The 22,542-nt window shown below is 41.2% G+C and overlaps 2 protein-coding genes across 5 annotated transcripts in view; one reads left to right on the forward strand and one right to left on the reverse strand.

The window, feature by feature from the left end:
- Positions 1-4: 4 nt before the first annotated feature.
- mars1 (methionyl-tRNA synthetase 1) lies at positions 5-18,016 on the reverse strand. Of its 2 annotated transcripts, XM_052076010.1 has the most exons (22): positions 17,750-18,016; positions 14,294-14,384; positions 14,133-14,211; positions 13,737-13,868; positions 12,971-13,046; positions 12,110-12,297; positions 11,831-11,940; positions 11,644-11,760; positions 11,031-11,234; positions 10,346-10,547; positions 9,900-9,974; positions 9,608-9,778; positions 8,619-8,714; positions 8,057-8,174; positions 7,724-7,937; positions 5,284-5,415; positions 5,032-5,136; positions 4,604-4,799; positions 2,825-2,896; positions 2,566-2,592; positions 2,189-2,317; positions 5-666 (listed from the first exon to the last, which is right to left on the reverse strand). In XM_052076010.1, exons 1-22 carry the CDS (start codon positions 17,850-17,852, stop codon positions 517-519), a joined length of 2,787 nt encoding a protein of 928 aa, XP_051931970.1. In that variant the 5' UTR covers positions 17,853-18,016; the 3' UTR covers positions 5-516. The 2 variants fall into 2 exon arrangements, with proteins under 2 accessions (XP_051931970.1, XP_051931971.1); XM_052076011.1 differs by lacking the exon at positions 2,566-2,592 and having other exon boundaries at positions 17,750-18,015.
- A 194-nt stretch (positions 18,017-18,210) lies between these two features.
- The window catches only part of arhgap9 (Rho GTPase activating protein 9), a 57,783-nt gene continuing 53,451 nt past the window's right edge, over positions 18,211-22,542 (forward strand). For 2 of the 3 annotated variants that reach the window (XM_052076013.1, XM_052076012.1), the window contains exon 1: positions 18,212-18,501. The gene's annotated coding sequence lies outside the window, so the exon portion shown is untranslated. Of the gene's footprint in view, positions 18,502-22,542 lie in introns of all 3 variants that reach the window. The other variant, XM_052076014.1, reaches the window with a different exon arrangement.

Raw genomic sequence — 22,542 nt, forward strand, 5'->3', positions numbered from 1 at the left:
ATGATTTGTTTTTATTAAGTGTTCACAAGGTTGACAGAAAAGTACATGGCATCAGAGTAAGTTGGGACCATAATTGCAAAGTTTAAAAAAAAAAAGGGTCAAAGAAACACATTTAAAAGCGTACATTGACAGGCTGATGTGGTTTAAACACTTTTAAAAGCGTACATTGACAGGCCGATGTGGATTGTATGTATCAGGGGGAGAGTATCAAATCGGTTTCTCTTGGTCTAGGGATTTTTCCCAAATCCCTCCATTCTGTTGAATTCATTTAGCTCCCTTTGTGTGTTTTCAATTCCCCGCCAGCCTCGCTAGCATTTCATTAGCCCTTGGTGCCAACGCCGCGTTCTCAGATCCCGTCACGGCTTTGCCTTTGGCGAACTGCCTCATCTCGCCATGTACATCTTGTTCCCCTTCTCCTGCTATTGCACCTCCAACTTGTCCCCCCCCACCCCCTCTACCGCGAACCACCCTCACCATTTGTGTCTTTTTTTTCTTCTTTTGCCTCGCCCGCTTGTCTCACTTCTTTTTGCCCTTGACGGGTGTGGGCTCTGGGCTTGTGCCCTCTGCCAGGGCCAGCTGTTTCTTCAGCTCCAACAGTTTGGACACCTCTGCCATAATCGTCGCCTTGTCGGCCTTCTGTGCTTTGAGAGCACGCACCTTTTCTCCCTGGCAAAGACAAGATACTGGGATTTCAAATGTGCATTGGTTTTATTAAAATGAAATTAAAAATCCGCAAAGGATCACAACATATTCAACTCCCTAGACTTAAAATTTATTAAACTAATGTAATGTTCTGCTTGTCCCTCAATATTCAAATACTGTTAGTCTAACCCATTTTAATGATGTGCAACCAATGTACATGTCCAAATTAAGTACGTCAAAAGGTTTTTTTTCAGTGTAGTATGCAAAAACCTTCAATAGTGACTTTGTCAATGAATACAATTTCCATTGGGGTAATGTAAAAGGTATCTGATCCCTATTAACATTAACTACCATTGTGAAGAAAAAATGTAAAAAAATAATATAAAAAAAATAGCGAGGGTCCATTCTTCCTGAGTTGTACAATAAATTTATACAATTCATAATTGCTGAGTGAGTCAGTTTTGGCAAATACATTCTACAAGGATTCGCCCACCCCAAAAATGTATTCACGAGGAGACAAACGGGGACTGAGAGGAGAAGACAATTTTTTTCTGCCTATACATAAAATGTAATGTTATATTTTTTAACTCAATAGAGTTGCATCAATGTCAAAAAACACCCAAGTCAAAATTAACTGAGTACTCACTGTAAGGGCCTTGGGACCCCCTATTCAAGTATGTTTTAGTCAATTTTCAAATTTGATCCTGTTCTGGAAACATTAGGAAATAATGTTGTATAGAATTTGATGTTAATAAATTTAATCGGCACACTTGGGAGTAACAGAATACATAACGCACTGGCGTTACACATTCAAGACACAAAAGAAAAAGGAACTGTATTCTGTTACTGTTAACCACATAACCATATCACAGAGATTTATTAACAATTTTGATTATTTTGCAGGATTATGATATCCAAGCGAATAGAGAAGAGTGACAATACGGATCGTGAAATGGGCCGCGTGATTCCACTCACACGATCGTTGTGAGCAAACGGAAGGTGGGGGAACTGGCTGTGTTTTTGTCATCGAAACGCGGCCAGTTTAAAAAGCAACACAGACGAAAGGAGCAAGTGATGACCATTTGGAATGTACTAACCACAGGACTGATTGCTCTTAAAAACATTTACAAGGAAAAGGTGAGCTGTCATCAGGACTGCTAAGTATGGCGGAGCTTTAGCTGGGAAGCACTGCACCGCCAAGTCAGGTGTTTACCTCTCAGCACAAACCAGCCCACATCGTTACTCTTAAAACACCAAAATAGCAATAAATCTAAACTTATCACGAGGGTAAAAGTGTTTTTCTGCGTTTCACGGCACGGATTGTCATCACCATTGTATCCTGATTATGGTGTATGTGTGTGCCCATATACACACACACACGTGTGCTTGTGTGTGGGTGAGAAAGGTGTGGGGAGTAGGGTTTGAGATTCTGCTGCAAATATTGCCTTTTAGTAATTTTTTTAAGCAGCTAACTAGCAATTAAGGGAGACTAATACATAAAAACAAAATTGTTATTTGCAGAGGTCAAAGTGGGTCAAAACATTACCTGTTCAGCCACAGCCTGCGTCAGCTGCCGGGCTTTCTCCGGGTCGGCTCCAGCGTTTACCTCGATCACAGGGCTGGGCAGAGTAGCAGCCGACTGAGGGCTGGCAGCGTTCTGAGTCGCCGTCTGAGGCTGCAATAAGAACATACAGCGTGTTGTTATTTCAGAGAAGACGACTGACTTCATTTTAGACAAAGTGGGTCTCAGTCAAAGTGTCGACGAGATTTCACGAGTGGTTGATGAACGAACAGATGCAGAGACACAGTGGACTCGTGGCGATAAGAGAACATTCAAATGAGCTGCTAATATCCATGAAAGCATGCGGCAATCAACGGTAACAGGACCAGTGTGGACGCTTCACAAACAAACACCAATGGTACCTTCTTGTTCGGCGTTTCATCTTCAGGCTAGACGAAGGCGGTTGACGAGAAGGTTTAGACAAGGATTATTCTTCATCTATTTGATTAATTCATCAAATACAAAAACACCTATTGTCTGTTTGCTATATATCACAATAGAAAAGCCAATGCAAGCAAGCATTCTGCCTGCCTGGATCATTTGCACGGTTAGACATCACCACTTTGTTGTGATTTTTCCATGCCAATAGAACAATCAAACTGCTTCTTGGTTATCACAAACCTGCTGTCCACCAAATCTCTTCTTCAAAGCTTCAATCTGCTCCGCCTCCAGTTTCTGGAACAATGGACTCACCTGAAGGAGGGTGGGGGGCAGAGTTATTAAAAAACATGGCGGTTATGATGAAGATGCAGCAGAATCAGCCTGACAACTTTGGAGATGTGACGTGAAACACAGAATCTCAATGCTAACCATCAATAAAGTCGTAAAATTCGCAATTCAACCGAAACAGGTTAAACCTATCATGTGTATCAAAACTGGAAGTCAGCCATTTTGGGGTTAAGTTATTAATTTGAGCGAATTCCATACACTTGTACTCTGACAAACGCCTACTTAGGAATTCGCCTAATGAGAAGCAGGTATCGGAGACAGATGGCCAATGTTTAACGGCAAAGCTTTTTGTCTATGCCATTTAATGTGGGCGGGGCATGGTCTTGGAGTTTTATCATAATTTCGACGAAGGGGATCATCCGTTGCAACATGTAACTAATAATTCATTATTTCTGAAATTATTTTATTTAACCTTTATTAATTCATTTTTTGCTAAGGGGGGGAAAACATGGTTTTAAGTGGACTGGAATGGGCTGAGCCTGAGTGTAATTCAAATAGCGTGATGAGTGCAACTTGACGGACAAGGGATGAAGGCACAATTGGACGGACTTCTCCTTTAGTTTACAACAGTGATTCTGAAAGTATGGGCTCCCTCTAGTGGTCCAAATGTGCCTAACGCTACAATGGTTCAATTTTTTCCCCTCTATAGCAGTGATTCTTGACCTGGGTTCAATCGAACCCCCAGGGGTTCGTTGAATCAATCGCAAAGGTTCGACGGAGCCTATGCCATGGAAGTTAAGACACATGTAGCTTGTATGTCTTAAGGAGGAAGTCAAGCAAAAAAAAAAAAAAAAATCCTCGACAACAATATGTTCTAGGCGCCCGCACTTGTGTAAACACGGTATTCATATTAATAATTTGTTGGTGGGATACGAGTTAAGCAGCAAAATTCACCCGCTTTAATCCATCTCAGGGGGCGGCCACTTTGCCACTTACTGTTGACTGAAAATGACATCATAGCACTGAACGGCTTAGTTTGGCTTGAGAACATCACATGACCAAACCCAGAAAACAGGTAAGCCGTGACAGTCGTTCCCTGAGCCCAAAGGCACTGTGATGTCATTTTTTTTGTCAACAGCAAGTGGCAAAATGGCAGCCCCCTGTGATGGATAAAAACCAAGGAGATTTTGTTGCTTAATTCATATTCCACAAATGTAATATTCATCAGAATGCCGTGTTCGTTTAGACGAGCAAAGGAAATATTATTTGAAAGAAACACTTTGACTTGACTTCCAATTATGTTAGCATTCCATTGAAATTTAATTTTTCACGGTACTTTTTAAAAAATGTTTCCTATATTTAAGTACAGTGTTACAGCGGTTCGAACCACACAATGTTACAGTGCAGTACAATAAGATTAAGATAAGATATCCTTTATTTGTCCCACAATGGGGAAATTTAAAACATACATTTTACAAACATAAAGTGCCTTGCTTTTTTCTCAACGGCCTACTACACGACTGTATTTTAATGTTGGTCAAGCAAAGTGGTTCACTTTTAGTTCAAAAGGCTTCTTTGTTCATAAAATTAAAAAAAAAACATAAAATCTGTCTGGTGGCATCTCCCCATCTCAGCTCAGAATCAGTACATCTGACGAATCTCCTGACATGCAGATGTGGGAAAAAAAAAGTATTTTACATAATACAAGATGTATCGTGCATTCATACTCACGGTGCCAATGCGGTGGCCAGCGTCAAGGACACGTGTAAAGGCGCCTGAGCCATGTAGCATGGCACTGACGCAAGAATAAGGCGCATTGAGTTGATCCCTGATGATTTGGCTCATCGCCGGCATGTACGGGAGCAGCATGACAGATAGCAAGCAGGCGACGTTGATGGACACGCCAGTGACAGTGCCCGCACGCTGCCTGAAGGGGAATGATACATTCTTATTACTGGTCCTCTAAAATTGAATTTCACAATTCCAGGGTGATATTACAATTTGAATAATTGCGTTTGTATCCAAAAAGATGAGTGATGGTCAATTTCTGTTTCTACATTCAAAGCAGGGTTTCTCGGATGCACTGCATATGCAAATTTGTCCGACCACACATGATATTAGAGACAGGGTTTGGCTCGAGCTGGTCATCGTAATCTCACCGCTCCGCATCTCCTCCCTTGATCTTCTTCCAGGGTTCATTTACTTGGATGTACTGGTTGCCATGGCGAGAGATGTTGAGGATGTGCTTCAGAGCGTCACGGATTCTGGTGGAAACATTCAAGTGCCATTTCAGTTCCAGCGCAAATAGGTTCTCCATCACCATTTAAAACATCACAAAACGATACATGTATGGAAAAGCAGACACTTATGCCATAGTGAATGTACTGTATATATAATTCAAGTGGTCTTACTTGACTTTGTCCATGAGCTGGATGTACTGCTGCAGCTCCCAGCCCACTAAAGCCAGCAGCTTCTTATCTTCCTGCAGCAGCTCCATCGCGGGCACACAGCCATCAAAGAACTTTGAAACAAACATGCCGGCTCTAGAGGATGAGGGGTGGGGGGCAGTTGAAGGAGGGTGAAAAGACAAAAAAAGCAAGGAAAAAATATAGGGGTCATGAAGAGAGTGAGAAAGGCAGCTAAAAATCAGTGGGGAGAAAGTGCTTGATGGAGAAAAAAAAGGCCTGCTAGCCGCCACACTAATTGATGATAAATTATAGATTGTGTTGCTTTGTTTAATGCGCTCTGCTGATGTAAATGAACATAACGGCCCTTCCTTTGAGCCTCTTCACTGCAAATAATCGAGCTGAGTTGAATGCACGCATCAGTGGGCTGCTCGTGGTGAGACCGATCTGACGCAACAAACGCCCATCTACATTTGACTGAATTCCGCCTGACCAACATGCTTTGACAAGATTATCATATTTACAATGAGCGCTGGGTTTGATGTATGAGTGGAATAAACCTTGCCTGACTCGCACTCTTGCTCACAAGGTGGACATCCTGACACTAATTATGTTGTGATCTGAGGTGTGGGTTTTCAGGCCACTGTCTACCTCCAAACACTTCCAGCTGGATGCAGTTTAAGATCTACTAAAGAAAAGAAAAAAAACACTGCAAAAGATCTTTGATGTGGGATTTAACCCAAATCTTTTTTTTTTAATTCATTTAAGAGGCGGTCTAATTGGGCGTGATATTACACCATCCCGAACATATTTACAAAACGCGGGGGGAATCTCTTGAAATAGTTTCATCTCCAACAATCTGGGATCCTAATTGGACTGGATGTTTGAAGGGAATTACCCTCCTTTTGATTTCACGTTGACTGAATGAAACAGCAATGAATTTTGCCAAACAGAAAACTTTTACAAGCTCACTATGCGGTGATGGATAACTATGACACTCTTGTTTTATTTTAATGTTGATGGATAACGTTATCATTTTCTTGCTTTAATTCAGCTTCAACGGACCGATGTGGGACTACTCGCCTGTCCACTAAGGCACTAGCATCAAACCATTTATTTTTGTGGACCGCAAAAGCAAATCATGTGCATCAACTTCCATGATTCTTGCTCAAATCTGTACCAAATTTTAAATTGGCATATGGAATGAAGAATAACGGATATTGCAATCATTCGTTTTGGTTATAAACACCATTTTAATAGCAACTTGAACAATAAATAGTTGAACAAACTATCGTAGAATTCTGATTTGAAAACGATTGCACGTTTTGGAAGATGTGCGGCCCGTTACGTCTGCGGTAAAAATGTAGAAACTGCATTTTGTATTTCCTTGTCTCTGTGCGATTTTAACATTGGTTTGATGAGCTCAAACCTTTGTCTCAACTCAACTGTATTTATAGTATACTAGCTGGTTCGCCGCCCTCCGGGCGGCTCATCAGCTAGTTCCTGCGGAAGGCTGGTATGGTGGGCCTTCGGCCCACAAAAGTGTTGTTGCTTGGTTCAACTTTTTGTTCATCTTCATTGCTTATCGCGAAAATAAAGCGATGTTTAGCTCTACTAAATAACTAACAATTTTATTGCAATGCTTGTGGGTAGACAACATTTTTTCGCTAAGATGCCCGCACGATCGTAGTGAGCCACTGCCTGAACGGCGCAGTGGCGGCGCGCAGCGGCGCGGTGAAGTAGGTACGTTTTGAAAAGGGACAGACGGAAGGACAGACCGCGTGCGGGATGACGCGCAATATATATATATAAGATAGCACTTTCAAACAGCCATCGCTGCATACAAAGTGATATACATGGAGCAACTAACATATACAACAGTAAAGCAACACATCGGTAACAAGAAGGTAGAAAGCTTTCTGTAGCTGTATACTTTTTTTCCAAGTTGGTATACAAGTACTCGCCGCTTTGATGTGGTTTCCAGTTCGATATCTTCTTTCACTTTTTTAGTGTATTCCTGTGTCTGGGATGATGGACGTTTATATTTTTCTTTTTTACTGCGATGAGCCAATAATTAATTAAGCTGCCTTATCTCTCCCCCTTTTTCATGTGATGTTATAGTAAATACTCCTTCCTTCAACACTGCTATGATATTAATTGTTCCTTTTCCCCTTCCAGAAGTGTCGCCAGCATCAGCTTAAAGATGTTCTACGATTAAATTAAGAGTAATCATTCAATTATACAGCTAATCACCATGGCGTTGTTATCACTAATACAACTAATGTTGTACACTCTGCTTCCTTATCTCTGTTGCAATCTCATACGGCAGGGCTAATGCTTACACTTGCAGGGTTCAGTTGGTTTCTTAATGTGTGAGAAACATGCTGTCAGATCTGCTCCACACATAAAGTCCCTTGATACCGAACATCCTCACTCAGCTCTTCACCTGTTAATGAAGTTTCCCAAGTTGTTGAGCAGCTCAGAGTTGTTCTTCAGAGCCATGTCGGCCCACGAGAAGGCCGAGTCCTGTCCCTCGGGACGGACATAGAGTAGGTAGAAGCGCCACACGTCGGACGGGATGCCCGTGTCCTTTGCCATGTCGCCGAACACGCCGATGCCCCTGCTCTTTGAGAACTTTGTATCTTCATAATTCAGATATTCTGCACACAAGTCAGAATATTACATGCCTGGTTTGACTCTAGGATGAATAATTTATCACTTTTAAATATTTATGATACAAGTAATACAAGGATTTATGGTGGATATTATAAATGCGTACCAGTGGCAATCAAGTGATTGACCAGTGTGTAGTTGTCCTGAGCTCCCAGGAGGGAGCAGGGAAACACCACACTATGGAATGGCACGTTGTCCTTGGCCATGAAGTTATACATCTCCACCTGGCGGCAAAACACAAAACTACAACGTGAGGATGACATCATATTAGATCATGGTGAGATCATCCTGTTCAAAGAGGACTAATCAGCTCTTCTCAGCTCCCACCCAGAACACACGCTGACACACAGACAGACGGGGAGACACACATGCATACACCACAGCTCAATCCTGGGATTTTAGATGGAGAGATGAGATGAGTTGATGTGAATGAAGATGTTGCCTGTGATGGCAAAGGATATATTTATTTATTTCCTTTTTTTTAAATCTGTGGGATCTTGTTTTTTTTTTAAATGAACATGTAGAAGATGGTTAACTGACAATTAAACCATGATATTTACTACATTCTATCGGTAAGATCTTAAATCCATTCTCCCACTGCAACACAGTGAAAAACGTATTGTAGACTAGCTGAATCAAGACAAACTAAGTGCATTAGAATAAGTTACCTGCCCTGGATTCTTCCACCACTGTTCCCATTCGTCTGTATAGTTGGCAGTGATGGAAACATAACCGATCGGGGCATCAAACCACACATAGAACACCTGAAGAAACAGCAAATGGCCACAATCACAACTGCGTGTGAAGAAAACACAAACAACTTGGGCTGAATTTACGCAGCACGGTTCCCGTGAGTCAGATTCTTTCCTCCCAAGTGGCACAGTTTGGATTAGGATCATGGCAGCACAAATCTGATACATATCGCAAAGGCATAAAGGGATGTACCTTGTCAATGAGACATTGATGTCCACGTGTGAATGAGTCAACCAATTGATGATGTATACATGCATACACAACACAAAAGCATGGTGAAAAACACCCACTGCAAATCTAAGCTACACCAAAAGCATAGACAATATATAATACCAGGTAATACATTTGGGAGAACTTTTCCCCATTATAAATGTGTCCAACATTAAAGACGCAAAATAGTTACAGGCCAGTTGTAAAGTGGAGGTCACCTTCATTTAAAGTAATGGGTGAAAAAGTCAGACATTGACAGACATTTGTAGAAACAAATAGTTGTGTATTGTTATTTATGTTTCCTAATTACTGTAAGAAATAACATGATCTTTCTTTACATAAATGTAAATTATTATTTGTAATAACATATAATAACATGAATAAAGGTAATTTGAGCTAATTTGTTGTTTCATAAGTTTGTATCAAATTGGTAGCCCTTCTACATTAATCAGAAGTAGCTCTCAGTCTCATAAAGGTTGGTAACTCCATGCTGTAATATATTCACTCTGTATTATTGTTTCTTTCCATGTTGCCTTGGCCCCGTGTTAACATTTGTGGTGCAATTCATGTTGGAAAATATATTCAGTAAAAAAAAAAGAAAAAAAAAAAACGGACTATAGGCATTAAATTATAGTTGGGCACTTGGGACCTGCAGAGTAAATCCATCCCTGGTGAGAAAAAAAAAAAAGCAGACCTTTTCTTGAAAGTCTGGGTGTGGAACTGGTGTTCCCCAGCGCAGGTCTCTGGTGATGCAGCGAGGTTTGAGTCCATCCCTGAGCCAGGATCGAGTGATCTGTTTGGCATTCGCTGTCCAGTCTCCGCTGCTAGTGGACTTGTTCAGCCACTGCTCCAACTGACCCTCTAACTGGAGAATACAAAACAAAACAAAAAAAAAACAAACAAACAAAACATAGATTTTCCGTGCTCATGTTGCCTTAACAGAGAGACTGGACACAAAATGGGAGGATGAACGACACAATTTGTACCTTTGGCAGGTCCAAGAAAAGATGTTTGGAGGAGCGGATGACTGGAGTCTGCCTGCAGACTTTACAGTGAGGTGCCTAAAGGGGACAGGCAGACATAGCTTCATTCAATACATTGCTCAATGCTTTTCTATGATGCTTGTGCTCATTAGGGTGAGGGTTCAGCGGGGATCTGTCTTAGTTGAGTCAGGCGACAGAGGCAGGGTACTTGGCGGATTGGTTGCCTGCCAATCGCCATTAATCACACCTATGGATTTAAAACAGGGGTGGGCAAACTATTGTGCTCAATGGTGACATTAACATTTTTTTCAATAGATAGATCAGCCAGCTCATTCACAGGTAAGACAAATAAAATTGATAGGAAGTTATAGCTATAGTTTATTCCAAATACAACAGGGGTCCGATCACACTCCATAACTTGTCTGAAACTCATAGGCACAACAGCTCACCTTGAGTTCCACTGCATTAATGAGTCGCCCACACTTGTCGCACTGGTCGCCACGGGCGTCGGGGTAGTTGCAGTGGGGGCAGATGCCTTCTACAAAGCGGTCAGCCAGGAAACGCTGGCATTGCTCACAACGTAGCTGCTCCACCACGTCTTCCATCAGGAATCCATTTTCGTGGAGCCTCCAGAAAATGTTCTGGGCAATCCTGAGTGACAAAAAATTGGGTCGACAGTTGAACACAAATTCAGACTAAGACAGACCAGACACTGAACCCTTTGAGTAAAAAAATGCCTATTTTAGGAGCTATGTCCGAAATAAAATAACTATCAAGATATAGAATGTTTTTTAATGACCATTAGAGCAATTTATTCCAACGGATATCGAATTTAACACATTTTACAAAGTTTCACCATTATGCATAGTTGCATACCACCTATGACAAGCCACGCATGTTCTTTAATTTACTGAATGTCCTTGTATGATTGTTACTGAGCATAATCTAACACACAAAATCTATTTTAATGAATTTCATTCTTCATCTAGGTGGGAAAAGAAAGAAAACAAACTGACATTAAGTATTAGTCAGTATTACAAAAAAAAATTTGAGCACAATTGAGTGAGAAGTGGCCTTCATGAGACTACTCCAGGAAGACAAACCTTAGCGATGTGAACCCTGCTTATAACTTACTCCGTCTGCTTCTCGGTGGTGGTCCTGCCGAAGAAGTCAAAATCAATCTGGAACCACTCATAGATGCTGGCATGAATGGCGTGGTATTTGTCACAGATCTGCTGCGGCGTCAAGCCTTCCTCACGGGCTTTGTTTTCCGTGGCCGTGCCATACTCGTCTGTGCCGCACACAAAGAGCGAGTTCCAGCCTCGCAGTCGGCTGTACCTGGTAAATGAAAGCATCACAAAAGAGAAATAGGTCAGTCTCAATAACTTGGCTGAGTTGGCCTATTTATGAGCGCAGCGGTCCTCCATTTACAGAAGAGTTTCATTCCTACAGCAGCGACGTAACCCGATGTTTGGCATCAGAATGCACACTCAACAACTCAGAAATGCTAATGCAGTAGTAACATCATTATAGCTAATATTTGTGTGGAAAAAAAACTCACAGGACATAAATACAAAACAATCAAATGAAAACAGTCAGTTTCTTGTATTATGGCCGGTGACCAAATATTCATATGCTACTGTGCAAAGTAGTTCATTGTGCATCGTCCATAACCTAAAAAAAAAAAAAATAATAATAACTTTTTCAACAGAAACTAGGACCCCAATACTCTGTCCCTCTTGGGCACCTGGAGAAGACGTCAGCACTAAGAACGCAGCCAATGATGTTGCCAAGGTGGGGTACGTTGTTGACATAGGGCAACGCGCTGGTCAACAAGATGTTTCGTTTGCCCTCCTGTGGCAGACTGAAGGAAAAGGAGAGTGTAAATCATCATAGTAGCCATGTAGAAGGGTGGAATAAATGCAATGACATACATCGGGTGGAGCCTCTCAGTGGCTGCTGCAGAGACGTTGAAATCCTTGTTCCAGGTGATAGCAGCAGCTTCCATCTCTTCCTCTGACACCACACGCTCCCTTTCCTCATCCTAAACAAGAACGCAGAACACAACAGAAAAATACCACCAAATACCTCGGAGCCTAATGTACACATTTCCCCTCTGTTCTTTTTCAGTTTGTCTGATTTTGCAGGACAACAGGACCTCAAATGCAACGTCTTGAAGTCTAATGGTTTATATGCAGTGATCCAGCAGGTACCTCAGCAGGACTGCTATTGCAAGGATGCGTGCTGCCTCTGCACTGGCCGCTCTGCGGCGCAGGCTGCCTGTGCATGAAGCTCTTCATTGCCTGCAGGCCTTTTCCCTGCAGCACTTTGTGAGACGCTGACACGCAGCTCTGTGAGACGGCCACACGGTCGAACCAAAGCCTCACAGACTTGTGGTCACCTGGAAAAAGCAAAGAGATGGATGGACCAAAAGACTCAGAATAGGACCATGTATATTTAAGTAAGTAAAGGAAAGGTAAAGGTTCATAAAAGAGTCATAAAAGTCACAAAAGACAATGATTACAATTTTTTTTTTTGTTGTTGTTCTTGTGTTTCTTTTGTCACTTTGTGTTTGTTGTTACGTCGTGTGGACTTGATGTGGACCTTTTTCAGCATTTTTTGGCCACGACATTCATCAAGGAGGAGACTCTGTGCTTGGTGGTTGCGCCTTCTCGGCAGCATGGGTATACCAGCACTGTTTTTGACTGGAGGAATGTCGGCGCCATTTGACTGTCGTTGCTGGACAGTCCCGGGGCGCTTGTGTCTTGCGCCTGTAATGGGCTTGTGTTATTTTCGTTATTTTTGACTTCAAAATGGCGCCGCGAGAGTGGCTGCCTTTCCAGCAGCTCCTATTTTTTTGTTGTTCTACTTCTTCCTTTCATAACTTTGCTGCTGTGAATCTGGAATTTCTCCATTGCGAGACTAATAAAGGTATTCTTAATCTTAATTAAACTTTTAAGAGCTATCAAAGTTAAAATTTCATCCAGGTGTAGAATTTTACAATCGCTCTGTGGGCGATCATGAGCACAACCTGATTTGAAATACACATGTCTAAACACAGTGTTAATTCTCACCTGAAGCGAGCGATGGTGCGGACAAAATCGGATGCAGCGCGGCGCACACAACAAGATCAGCCACCGAAACAACATCCTGAGACAAACACAAACAAGATTGACTGCAATGAAAGCACACTGTTAACAATCGTTTTCAAAACACCCATTACAAACATTTACAGCTCAGTTAGTCGGCAAAGCAAATTGATAAATACCGTATTATATTTCATCAGTTTAGTGAGTGGCCTGTGGCGTTTATTTGATGAGAGTATCAAACGGTTATTACGGCAGAGGCCATTTTTGTCCTAATACAATCATATGTTTTGCCACAAATAATGATGCTGGGGGAATTGGTGCACCAGCCCGTCTCACTATTCTGAGTTGTTGACTCCTGCTGTTCAGTAAGGAGTTCGCGCTTCCCGTGCTTACATGCTAGGTTCATTGAAGACTTTAAATGATCCGTAAATGTGAATGAGAGTCTGAAAAGTTGTCTGACTGGCGACCGGTCGAGGGTGTCTCGCCAAAAGTCATTTAGGATAGGCCTTCTATCCATTGAGACCTGGCCCTATAGGAAATGGGTGGATGTTAAAAATTTTACAATCTTTTGCTCCTAAATTCGTATAAGAACTTGGAATGGGGTGTAGAATGCCCATCGCTAGTTACACAACGGTAGGTAAATCTCTTTGTTTTATGTTTTTTTTTACAGTAAACTTCAGATTGGAGTGGCAATAAATAGCAGGAAGCCTGTTACGATGGAGACAAATCTTTGAGGATCGGGTTGTTGTACCCCAGTTAAATAAGGTGTGTTCGCCTTGGTCAAGCTTTGATCCAAGTAGCTGAGGGGCCCTGCAAGGACTTTGGTGGCCTCCAATTCTTTCCCCTGAAGCACCGCCATATGAAGGGCCTGCAGGAGGGCAGGCTGTGGGGGAAAACAAAAGACAATATTTACAACAGAGGAAAATGACTTTCTCTCTTCGCTGGGTCCGATATCACAATTGAATGATTATTTACAGCATTTTAAATCCCCACTGGCAGCAACACAATTTTGAAGCACAATAAGAGGATTTTGCAAGCAAGGATATGCAGGCACAGCAACTGAAAGTCATTTGCGTCTTTCTGAGGGTTGAGTGTTTTGTACTACTGCAAAACTGAAAAGTCTGGTGTTTCACATTGAGGAGTCTACCTGGAGATCTGTGGCTTCCCATTCGAGCCACTGATCGCAAGCCTCGCTGCACTCTTGTCCGCTCACTTCAAACATGTATCTAAGAAACAACAAACATGAGCAACATTTAGATACTCTGGAATATATGCATTCAGTGACAGGAAGAACTGCACACCACTGACCGGCAAATGGCATTGGGGCTGAAAAGGTGCTGTCCATTAGGAAGGAGCAGGGCTGGCAAAGATGGACGACTCAGGAATGGCACAAGATTCTCTTTAAAAAAAAAAGTGTAAACTTGTTAAACTTAGAGACAAAGATTTTGCCTATTATGATTTAGTACAAGTATTAGGGCAAGATGATATGGACAAAATTTTATTTCTTGATATTCATGCCTGATATAAAATAACACACAATAATATGACAGCGATATTACTATGAGGTCAGTCAAAACAAAACTTTTTTTTAAGAAAAAGCAAAACTGTATCAAAAAAGAATGTGGAAAATGTGTTGTTGTTTTTTATTATTAGAACTTACTAATATCCATCAAAATTAACCATCAGCATTTTTTTAAATTCACAATGTACTGCAAATGTGGTTTAACAATGAACAATTCTACGATGCAACAGAAGTGTTTGTTGTGCTTGTTTCCGTGCATGCGTTTACTACATTAATGTCTGTGTTGTTTAGTTGCAATTTGTTCACGCATATGTGTGGCTTGACGTATTACGTAGCTCGAGCACTAAGGTTCGCAGCGCAGCGCACGACACTTCCAAACCAGACTTTGACTGGACCGTCGAAAAAAATAACAGTTGGCCACTTGCTTGCAATGTGAACTGTGAGAGCCAGGCTTCCCATTCAATATGTTGCATTTGATTACTTTTTTAATCCATAAAATGATGCTGTCTGTCAAGAAACACACAAACTGCAACAGAAATACTGAAGGAACATCATCTGGCATGTGGGCAGATTATCATGATCAAAATCATCCACTCCTAAATAAGATGAATCTTTTCAAGTTTCAAGTTTTCAACTTCAAAGTTATTTTTTATGTTTTGTTGTATTTTTTTGAGTGAGCCATTCTGCACTTCTGTCTCACCGCCCAAAGAATGAGATTGTACACCCATGAAATGGAGAGCTAGGCTGGGTGATGTTTCAGAGCCACCTCCAAGTGATGGATGAAATATACTGTCTGAAACACTACCATGCAGAAACACCCACAACCTCACACAGAAGTGACACCCCTGCTGTAAGTCAAAGTGCCATCAGCGGTGCATTGAATTTTATCGGATGCACAACGCAAGCTTCTGTTAACCGCCAAACACTAGATTACTTGGATGAAGTTGTCGACACGCTGGGGAGTATTTGTTTGGTGATGCTTCCATGTGCAGCACACTGACTGGGGCGTGCAAGGGGCTTGCTTTTTTCCGCACCACTCTGGGCTCTGTTCCTGCAAGAAGCCTTTGTCATTGCAATGCTCCACCTCATGTTGTCATTATAATGAAAGGTGGAATCGTTATTGGGTCAGTGGTTTATGGGGCAGGGCATAACATTGCTCATTTACATAATACTGGGTGACCCCCTCAAAACCGGGTAAGTACAGGAGGACAAGAACCAGGGTGTGTAAAATTTTACGTGATGCATGATCCTTCGTGAATATTTTCAACAGCATGCCACTAACGTGTAAATTAGAAAAACAAAGCATATGCCATGTCTCAATTTAACCAATTTAAAAAAAAGGCACATGCTGAATTTTCCATATAGCACAGCAGCATGCCAGATGGTGGCGGCTTACTTATTGGCCAATTGGCTGTTGAAGGAACATCATCTAGGATGAGCAGTCCAATCAGGGGTGAGGTGATGAATAATAATACAGATATTTGCCCGACTTGTTTTTCCACAAGGGCGGCCCGGTAGTCCAGTGGTTAGCACGTCGGCTTCACAGTGCAGAGGTACCGGGTTCGATTCCAGCTCCGGCCTCCCTGTGTGGAGTTTGCATGTTCTCCCCGGGCCTGCGTGGGTTTTCTCCGGGTGCTCCGGTTTCCTCCCACATTCCAAAAATATGCATGGCAGGCTGATTGAACACTCTAAATTGTCCCTAGGTGTGAGTGTGAGTGAGGTTGTTCGTTTCTGTGTGCCCTGTGATTGGCTGGCAACCGATTCAGGGTGTCCCCCGCCTACTGCCCGGAGACAGCTGAGATAGGCTCCAGCACACCCGCGACCCTAGTGAGGATCAAGCGGTTTGGAAGATGAATGAATGAATGAATGAATGAATGAACGAATGAATGTTTTTCCACATTTCACAATTTTTTATGATGTTGTTCAAACATGCTTTCAAATGACTGACTGGCACAAGTCGAACACAATTATTCATTGAGTAAGTGCCTTCTAAATTAATAAATGTTATTAAAAAGAAAAAGAAAAAAGGAAAAGTCAGATACAGTATGCAGGTAAATGTAACACATAACGGGGTAGGACTAGATAAGTTTTTTTACTTCATCCTACTCCCTTGAACATAATAACTGTGTTGAATGAAGACTGATTTCTTTCTTTTTACTTTTTTATCTACCTTATTTTCTGTCAAATTATTACTGTATATGTTTTATGTTCAATAAACAAACAAACACACAAACACACACAAACACATGTGTGTTAATGCCTGAATATTTGCAGCTTGGACGCAGACACCTCGAATAAAAATTTTTGCATATGTCCATACATCATTTCTTTTCCAACATGTAAATGGGGACTGTGTATTTGGCAAAGGAAGCACAACCGACTCGTGATTACCTTCCACTGGGCTCCTTTCTTTTCAGATGTTAAACAATGTGAAAATGGTTCCGCTCATGTTGTCTGTTTTTTTTTGTGTGAGAAATAAAGATGGTTGTCACATTTTCACAACCGAGGGGAAAATACATCTTAACAGTATGCGTTTTGTTAGTTTCAGCATTTAATATTCCAAGGTTGTGTTTTTTTAGACTGCCACAAGACATGCCTCCAATCACCAACAAAAATAACAGTGATTTATTGAAGAACAGCATGGATATGGAATGTCTTTCCTCTCCAATCTGTTGCAACTTCATCCCTATCGTAATGCTCCCTGGTTCAGATTCTACCATGTCACTGCTGTTTTCCATTTTCTACCTTATGAGTCCCCAATGTCTCAACCCCAGTTGACTTTCTTCATTTACATCTTTTTTGACCTCTTCCGTGGATGTCACAAAAAGAACAAGCAAAGTAAGGAGTAAAGGATATTTGTGTTTCAAATGTAGTTAGTGAAAGAGTCGTTTCGAAAGAGAAATAAAGAGAAAACTCAAGTACAGATACCTGAAAAAGCTACACAAGTAACAATGTATGTGTACTTTATTTCTCATCAAAGCATTATACTACTGTACAGTAGAATGCAAACGACAATCGTGACGTCATAGGCGTCTGTCTGCTTGCCACATGGTCACCCACCTGAAATTGATTGACAGAGGTAGGCAATGAATGGCACGCGCCAGACAAGCTTACGTGGACCCAAAAACCGCCACTTTCACGAAAACTCGGCCCAAACGATACATAACCGCACGCAACGCCAAACGAGCCTGACACTTTTCTTGTTATAACCACCGAGCTAAGCGTCAAAGTGTCTCTCTTACCTTCATGGTTGACAAACTGCACGTCACACTGCACTCCAGCTTCTTCTAAAGCAGCTAACACTTTTAGGCAGTGCGGGTTGCCTTCGCTAATAAATAGCTTCATTTGGCCGTTTACTGATGACTTGTTTGGTGAAAAGTCGACTTTTAAATACGCTCAGGTGGCTAAAATGTGACAACTTTGCCGGTAAGTGAGATCCACTCACACGCGCTGATGCAAGGCAATAGCGCGTCATTGACTCATGGCGGATTGTAGTTTTTAGAATAACGTCTGCGTATTCGTTCGTCGATATGGAGACCACATTTCCCATAAGACTTGGTATAGGCACTACATTCGCGAGGTTGGCTTGGTTCATACATGAAGAAGCATAGCGGGGCGGTGTTTGTTTCGCTGCCTTCCTCTGAAGCTCGCGTCACAGCGCCGACTGTTTGAGGCATCTGATTGGATGAATGTAAAATCATATCGCGTGAGTTTAGCCAATCTACAACCGGGAAACTCATGTAGCGCAAGCTGTATTTTTATATCCGCTTAAAGAGCTCGCAGAAGGCAACAACATTCACTAAACCGGGCAACGTAAGTGCTCTCACATATGTGACTGTTATTAATCTGCAAAAATAAGAAAGTGCCAGACGGAGTTGTTCATATTCGGCAAGCGATTTTGGAAATCTACCGAGGATTAATGTGCTAATAAGCAGAGCGCAACAAACTAACCGAAGCAACTCTCCAAAATAAAACATTACCTCGCTGCTGCAAGGTGAGTGCTGGTGCTTCTTTTACACACGCAAACTCGACATTTGTGTTGTAAAATGTTAAACTTTTCTGTGCATTATTACTGCATTAAAATGTGTGAGGTTTTTTTTGTTAAGTGTCAATTAAACTCCTAGGTGAGTTTATTGAAAAGTGCCATATGCTGTATTTGCATTTCTTTTTTTGTAGATCTATACAGATTTAGTTTCCAAGCTGTTGCACAATTTTCATATTTATTCGTCCACATAGTACAGTTATTCTCAGTTGTAATTACAACACTAATTCCATGTTATAGATGTGACATTTTCAATGTTTTACATTTTTTTACATTGTGGCTGTTTAAATATCCTTAGATCCATTATACGTTTTTAAAGTTAATTTGAGCTCTTAAAACATTGATAAAAAATCAATATGCAGTCACAGTAGCCACTGCCAAAAAATACTTTCGGGCACTGCTGCCACTATTGATCCAACTTGTGCAAGTCAGACATGCACAAGTGGCAACACATTTGTCTGATAGACAATGTCCAAAACCTATTGTTTCCACATCAATGTCAGCAAAACAATTTTATCACGTGCTTGAACCTGCAACCACATCCTGTGGAAACACATTTCACTCAAACAAAACTTTTTTTAAGCTGAGGTGGGCCAATACATGGCCCGCGAGAGCGATACATCTGGCCCATCAGACAGTGGTGTGAACTTCACTATCCTTAAAAAGTTTACTTTTTAATGTTTGTATACAAGTAGTTGTGTCTGACAAAAGCCTGTCCACGACTCAAGTGTGAAATTGAACAACTAAGGAAAATTGTCATTTTCTGCATATTTCTAAAAATGTTCTTGAGAGTAAATGTTTTGCTCTTCCACACTTAAGGTAACTTTTAATTAATGGGGCTAATTAACATTCGAACCAGCCATTTCTCCACCTATGACTTAGCAGCTAGGCAGGCCAAAGTGAAAAAAAAACTTTGACGCAGCAGCCGAGACAGTCATGCTCTGGGCAAAATGTACTTTGTTAGCACAAATTAGCAATGGTTAACAGTGTTGCCTACATTAGCTTCTAATCGTAAGGCTACAATAATGTTCTTCTACTTGGGTTTGCTGGTTACTTGTCATGTACCACATTATGTGCTGCACCGCCATGTTTATTGACAAGTCTATATATTGGTTTATTATATGCTGCATCCCCCAGTCTTAATGTAATGGAATGTTTGGGCCCTTGCGTGAGCAATATATCAGTGTTACCATCTTATGAACGTCACCTGTGAAGATGTTAGCGTGGCATGTTTGTGTTTGGCAGTTTGGCTTTTATTTTAGGTGCTCACTTGTTTTCCACTCTCTGAATGTTGCTTTCATGAGTAGAAGCAACCAGTTTAAACCAAAGTGGCCCTGACCAAAACAAAACAAGCAAAACAAAAAAAAAAACACGTTGAGTTGCTTTGCAAATTTGCGTTTGTTTCGTAGCCACTCTTAAGTCTATGCAAAGCAGGAAATTTGATGCCCTCACTTTTTTCCCAGCCCGGTGCGTCGTCACTGGGCTGGAAAGAATATTCTGTAGTCACAGCCATGCTGATTAAAAATGCCCCCATTGTACCATGCGCCGTATTAGCAAGGAGCCCGCAAGTTTATGCTGTAATTACTGCGGTGGACTCCACGGCGCAGTGTCACAGAGGTTTAGTGCTTTGCATGGTGCTGTGTCACTAGTCAGATTATAGTGCAGCTCCGGGATATTTGTGCAGTAGAGGGAATTGTGCTGTGTCTACTGAAGGAGTGTCCTTGCTTGCATGCGATCAGCTGTGTGGCATTATAATGTGCTACTTACATATTTGAAATTTTCTTTTTTTCCCCTTACATAGTGTTTAATTTCCATGGATGGTTCATATTTTTGGGGTCAGTTTTGACCGAGGTCAAGAACGTCCTCAAGAACTGTCTATATCAAAATATAAACTATAGGTCTTTTCAAAATGTACCAGTATTATTTTAAGAGCCTCACTGCCATTTATTAATGGATAAATAATTCTTAACATTCCAGAGAAAAGGGGCATTCGTTTGCGACAATATGCCTCAAGATATAAGTGACCCCGGTTATATTTTTTCAGCTGCAAGATGTCGTTTGTCTATTTTTTTCCTCCCCGTGCCCCTTGACTTGCAACAGGGAACTCAACTTAATTCCACACTTTTGCAGTTCATGAATAATTCTTTAAAATACCCTACAAGTTGTTTAATGCCACTCACAGAGGACGTTTACTGTCAAAACAAACATAAAATAAAGATAACATTGCAGTACCTGTAAACAAACACAGAATTTGATATCAGTATTGGGCCGATACCAGCCTTATTTTAAGCTATCAGGTGCTCATGGAGTCGGCTGATACTAGCTGTCGATACTGAAAGTTTAAAATAAATAAATAAACAAGGAACATTAAACCCACATAGGGTGTACTTTGTGCTATCCTGCAGCAGTTTGACACAAGGGTGAATCGTTTGCATCAGATATAAAGACATTTCTGAACAATTATTTTTATGTCTATATATCGAAAGTACTAGAGCTATCGGTACTTGGTATTTGTGAGTACTCAGAGTAAACAACGTTTGTGGTCATGATCTGAAAAAAGTGGTGAAAAAAAGGGTTAATAATATAACTGCAACTTACTGGAGAGTTGTGATCATCTCCACGTATATCTTTTATGTCTGCCTTGGCCCGCGAGAGCGATACATCTGGCCCATCAGACAGTGGTGTGAACTTCACTATCCTTAAAAAGGATAGTGAAGTTAAAAGGCCACCTGGGGATTATGTTGCCCCAGGTGGCCAAGATACACACAACAGGAGGAGCAACACATTCGCAATGAATTACTTTTGCTCAAACTGGATAATTATTTTCATTCTTTTTAATAATGCTATAATCATAAGTTTTAATAATTTACAATATGGTGGAATGCTATTTTCTTTTTTTTTTTAAACGCATTCTGACCAATCACAACTCGGCTTGCAAACTTCACATGACCAGTGATTGGTTGCAACCTGAGCCCTGAGCACATGTGATTTTCAGTCAACAGCAAGTTGCAAAATGTGTTTTTAAAGATGCTAATTGTACATGAAAAATAATGAAGCTATTAAATTAATTATAGAGAAAATATTAACTTTTTACTGCTGAAAATGGCAAATATCCCAGATATCCCTTTAATGGTATTTCACCGGCAAAAAATTATTTGAGATACAATCGTTTTGAGTAACACCTATGGTTACGAAATAAATTAAACTTGTGTCTTAAGCCAACACTGGATTTAAATTACCTTGATTTTTTTATCCCCCCCCCCCTCCCCCCATGGGAACCTTTCAAACAAATAGCTGGTTTATTAGTTCTTTGCATTTATTTATTTATTTGTTTATTTATTATTTGTATCACCAGCCCGGAGTTAGTCTAATCACACAGGTTTGGCTTTTTTTTTTGTGGTCTGTGGGCCAGTTGTGGTTGAGGCCTATGAATTCTGCATGGCAACAAGTGGCAAACGTGCAACACGAGTCCGCATGATTCCTTTTACTTAGTATTATAGGATGTTAAAAGTATGTATACTCTTCGTTGTTAGATGGTGGCGGTATCTTATTGTCCAAGTTAGGTACAACAGTAGGCCTATAAAAGCATCAAAGTTGCGTGTGCTGCTGAGGGAGGTTGAGCTGCTCTTCCTCCTCCTCCCCAACAGTATCGTGCTCACTTCGGCTACTCAGTGCTGTGATTTAAAAAAAAAAAGTGGGTCTTTGTCTTGTCTGATTGCTTTTGACAGCTCACTCTCTTCTGCGGCGGATCAATGGAGCTCAGCACTCTTCATTAGAAACATCAATGCAGGGCACTTCCCCCGAGGCTCAGCGAGGCCTCCCCTTGCTCTGCCAAAGCCTGTTTTTGCCTAGCTTGGAATAAGCATTCTTGACATTTCATTTGCTTTAGTTTTGTATGGGTAATGTAAGTATGAAAACTCACAGTTTAAAGTATGCTAGATCAACAAAATTGTGTGTAACTGCTAATCAATTGTTTTATACAGTACATACAAC

The sequence above is a fragment of the Hippocampus zosterae genome, chromosome 9 (genome assembly GCF_025434085.1).
Source record: "Hippocampus zosterae strain Florida chromosome 9, ASM2543408v3, whole genome shotgun sequence".
Classification (NCBI taxonomy): Eukaryota; Metazoa; Chordata; class Actinopteri; order Syngnathiformes; family Syngnathidae; genus Hippocampus; species Hippocampus zosterae.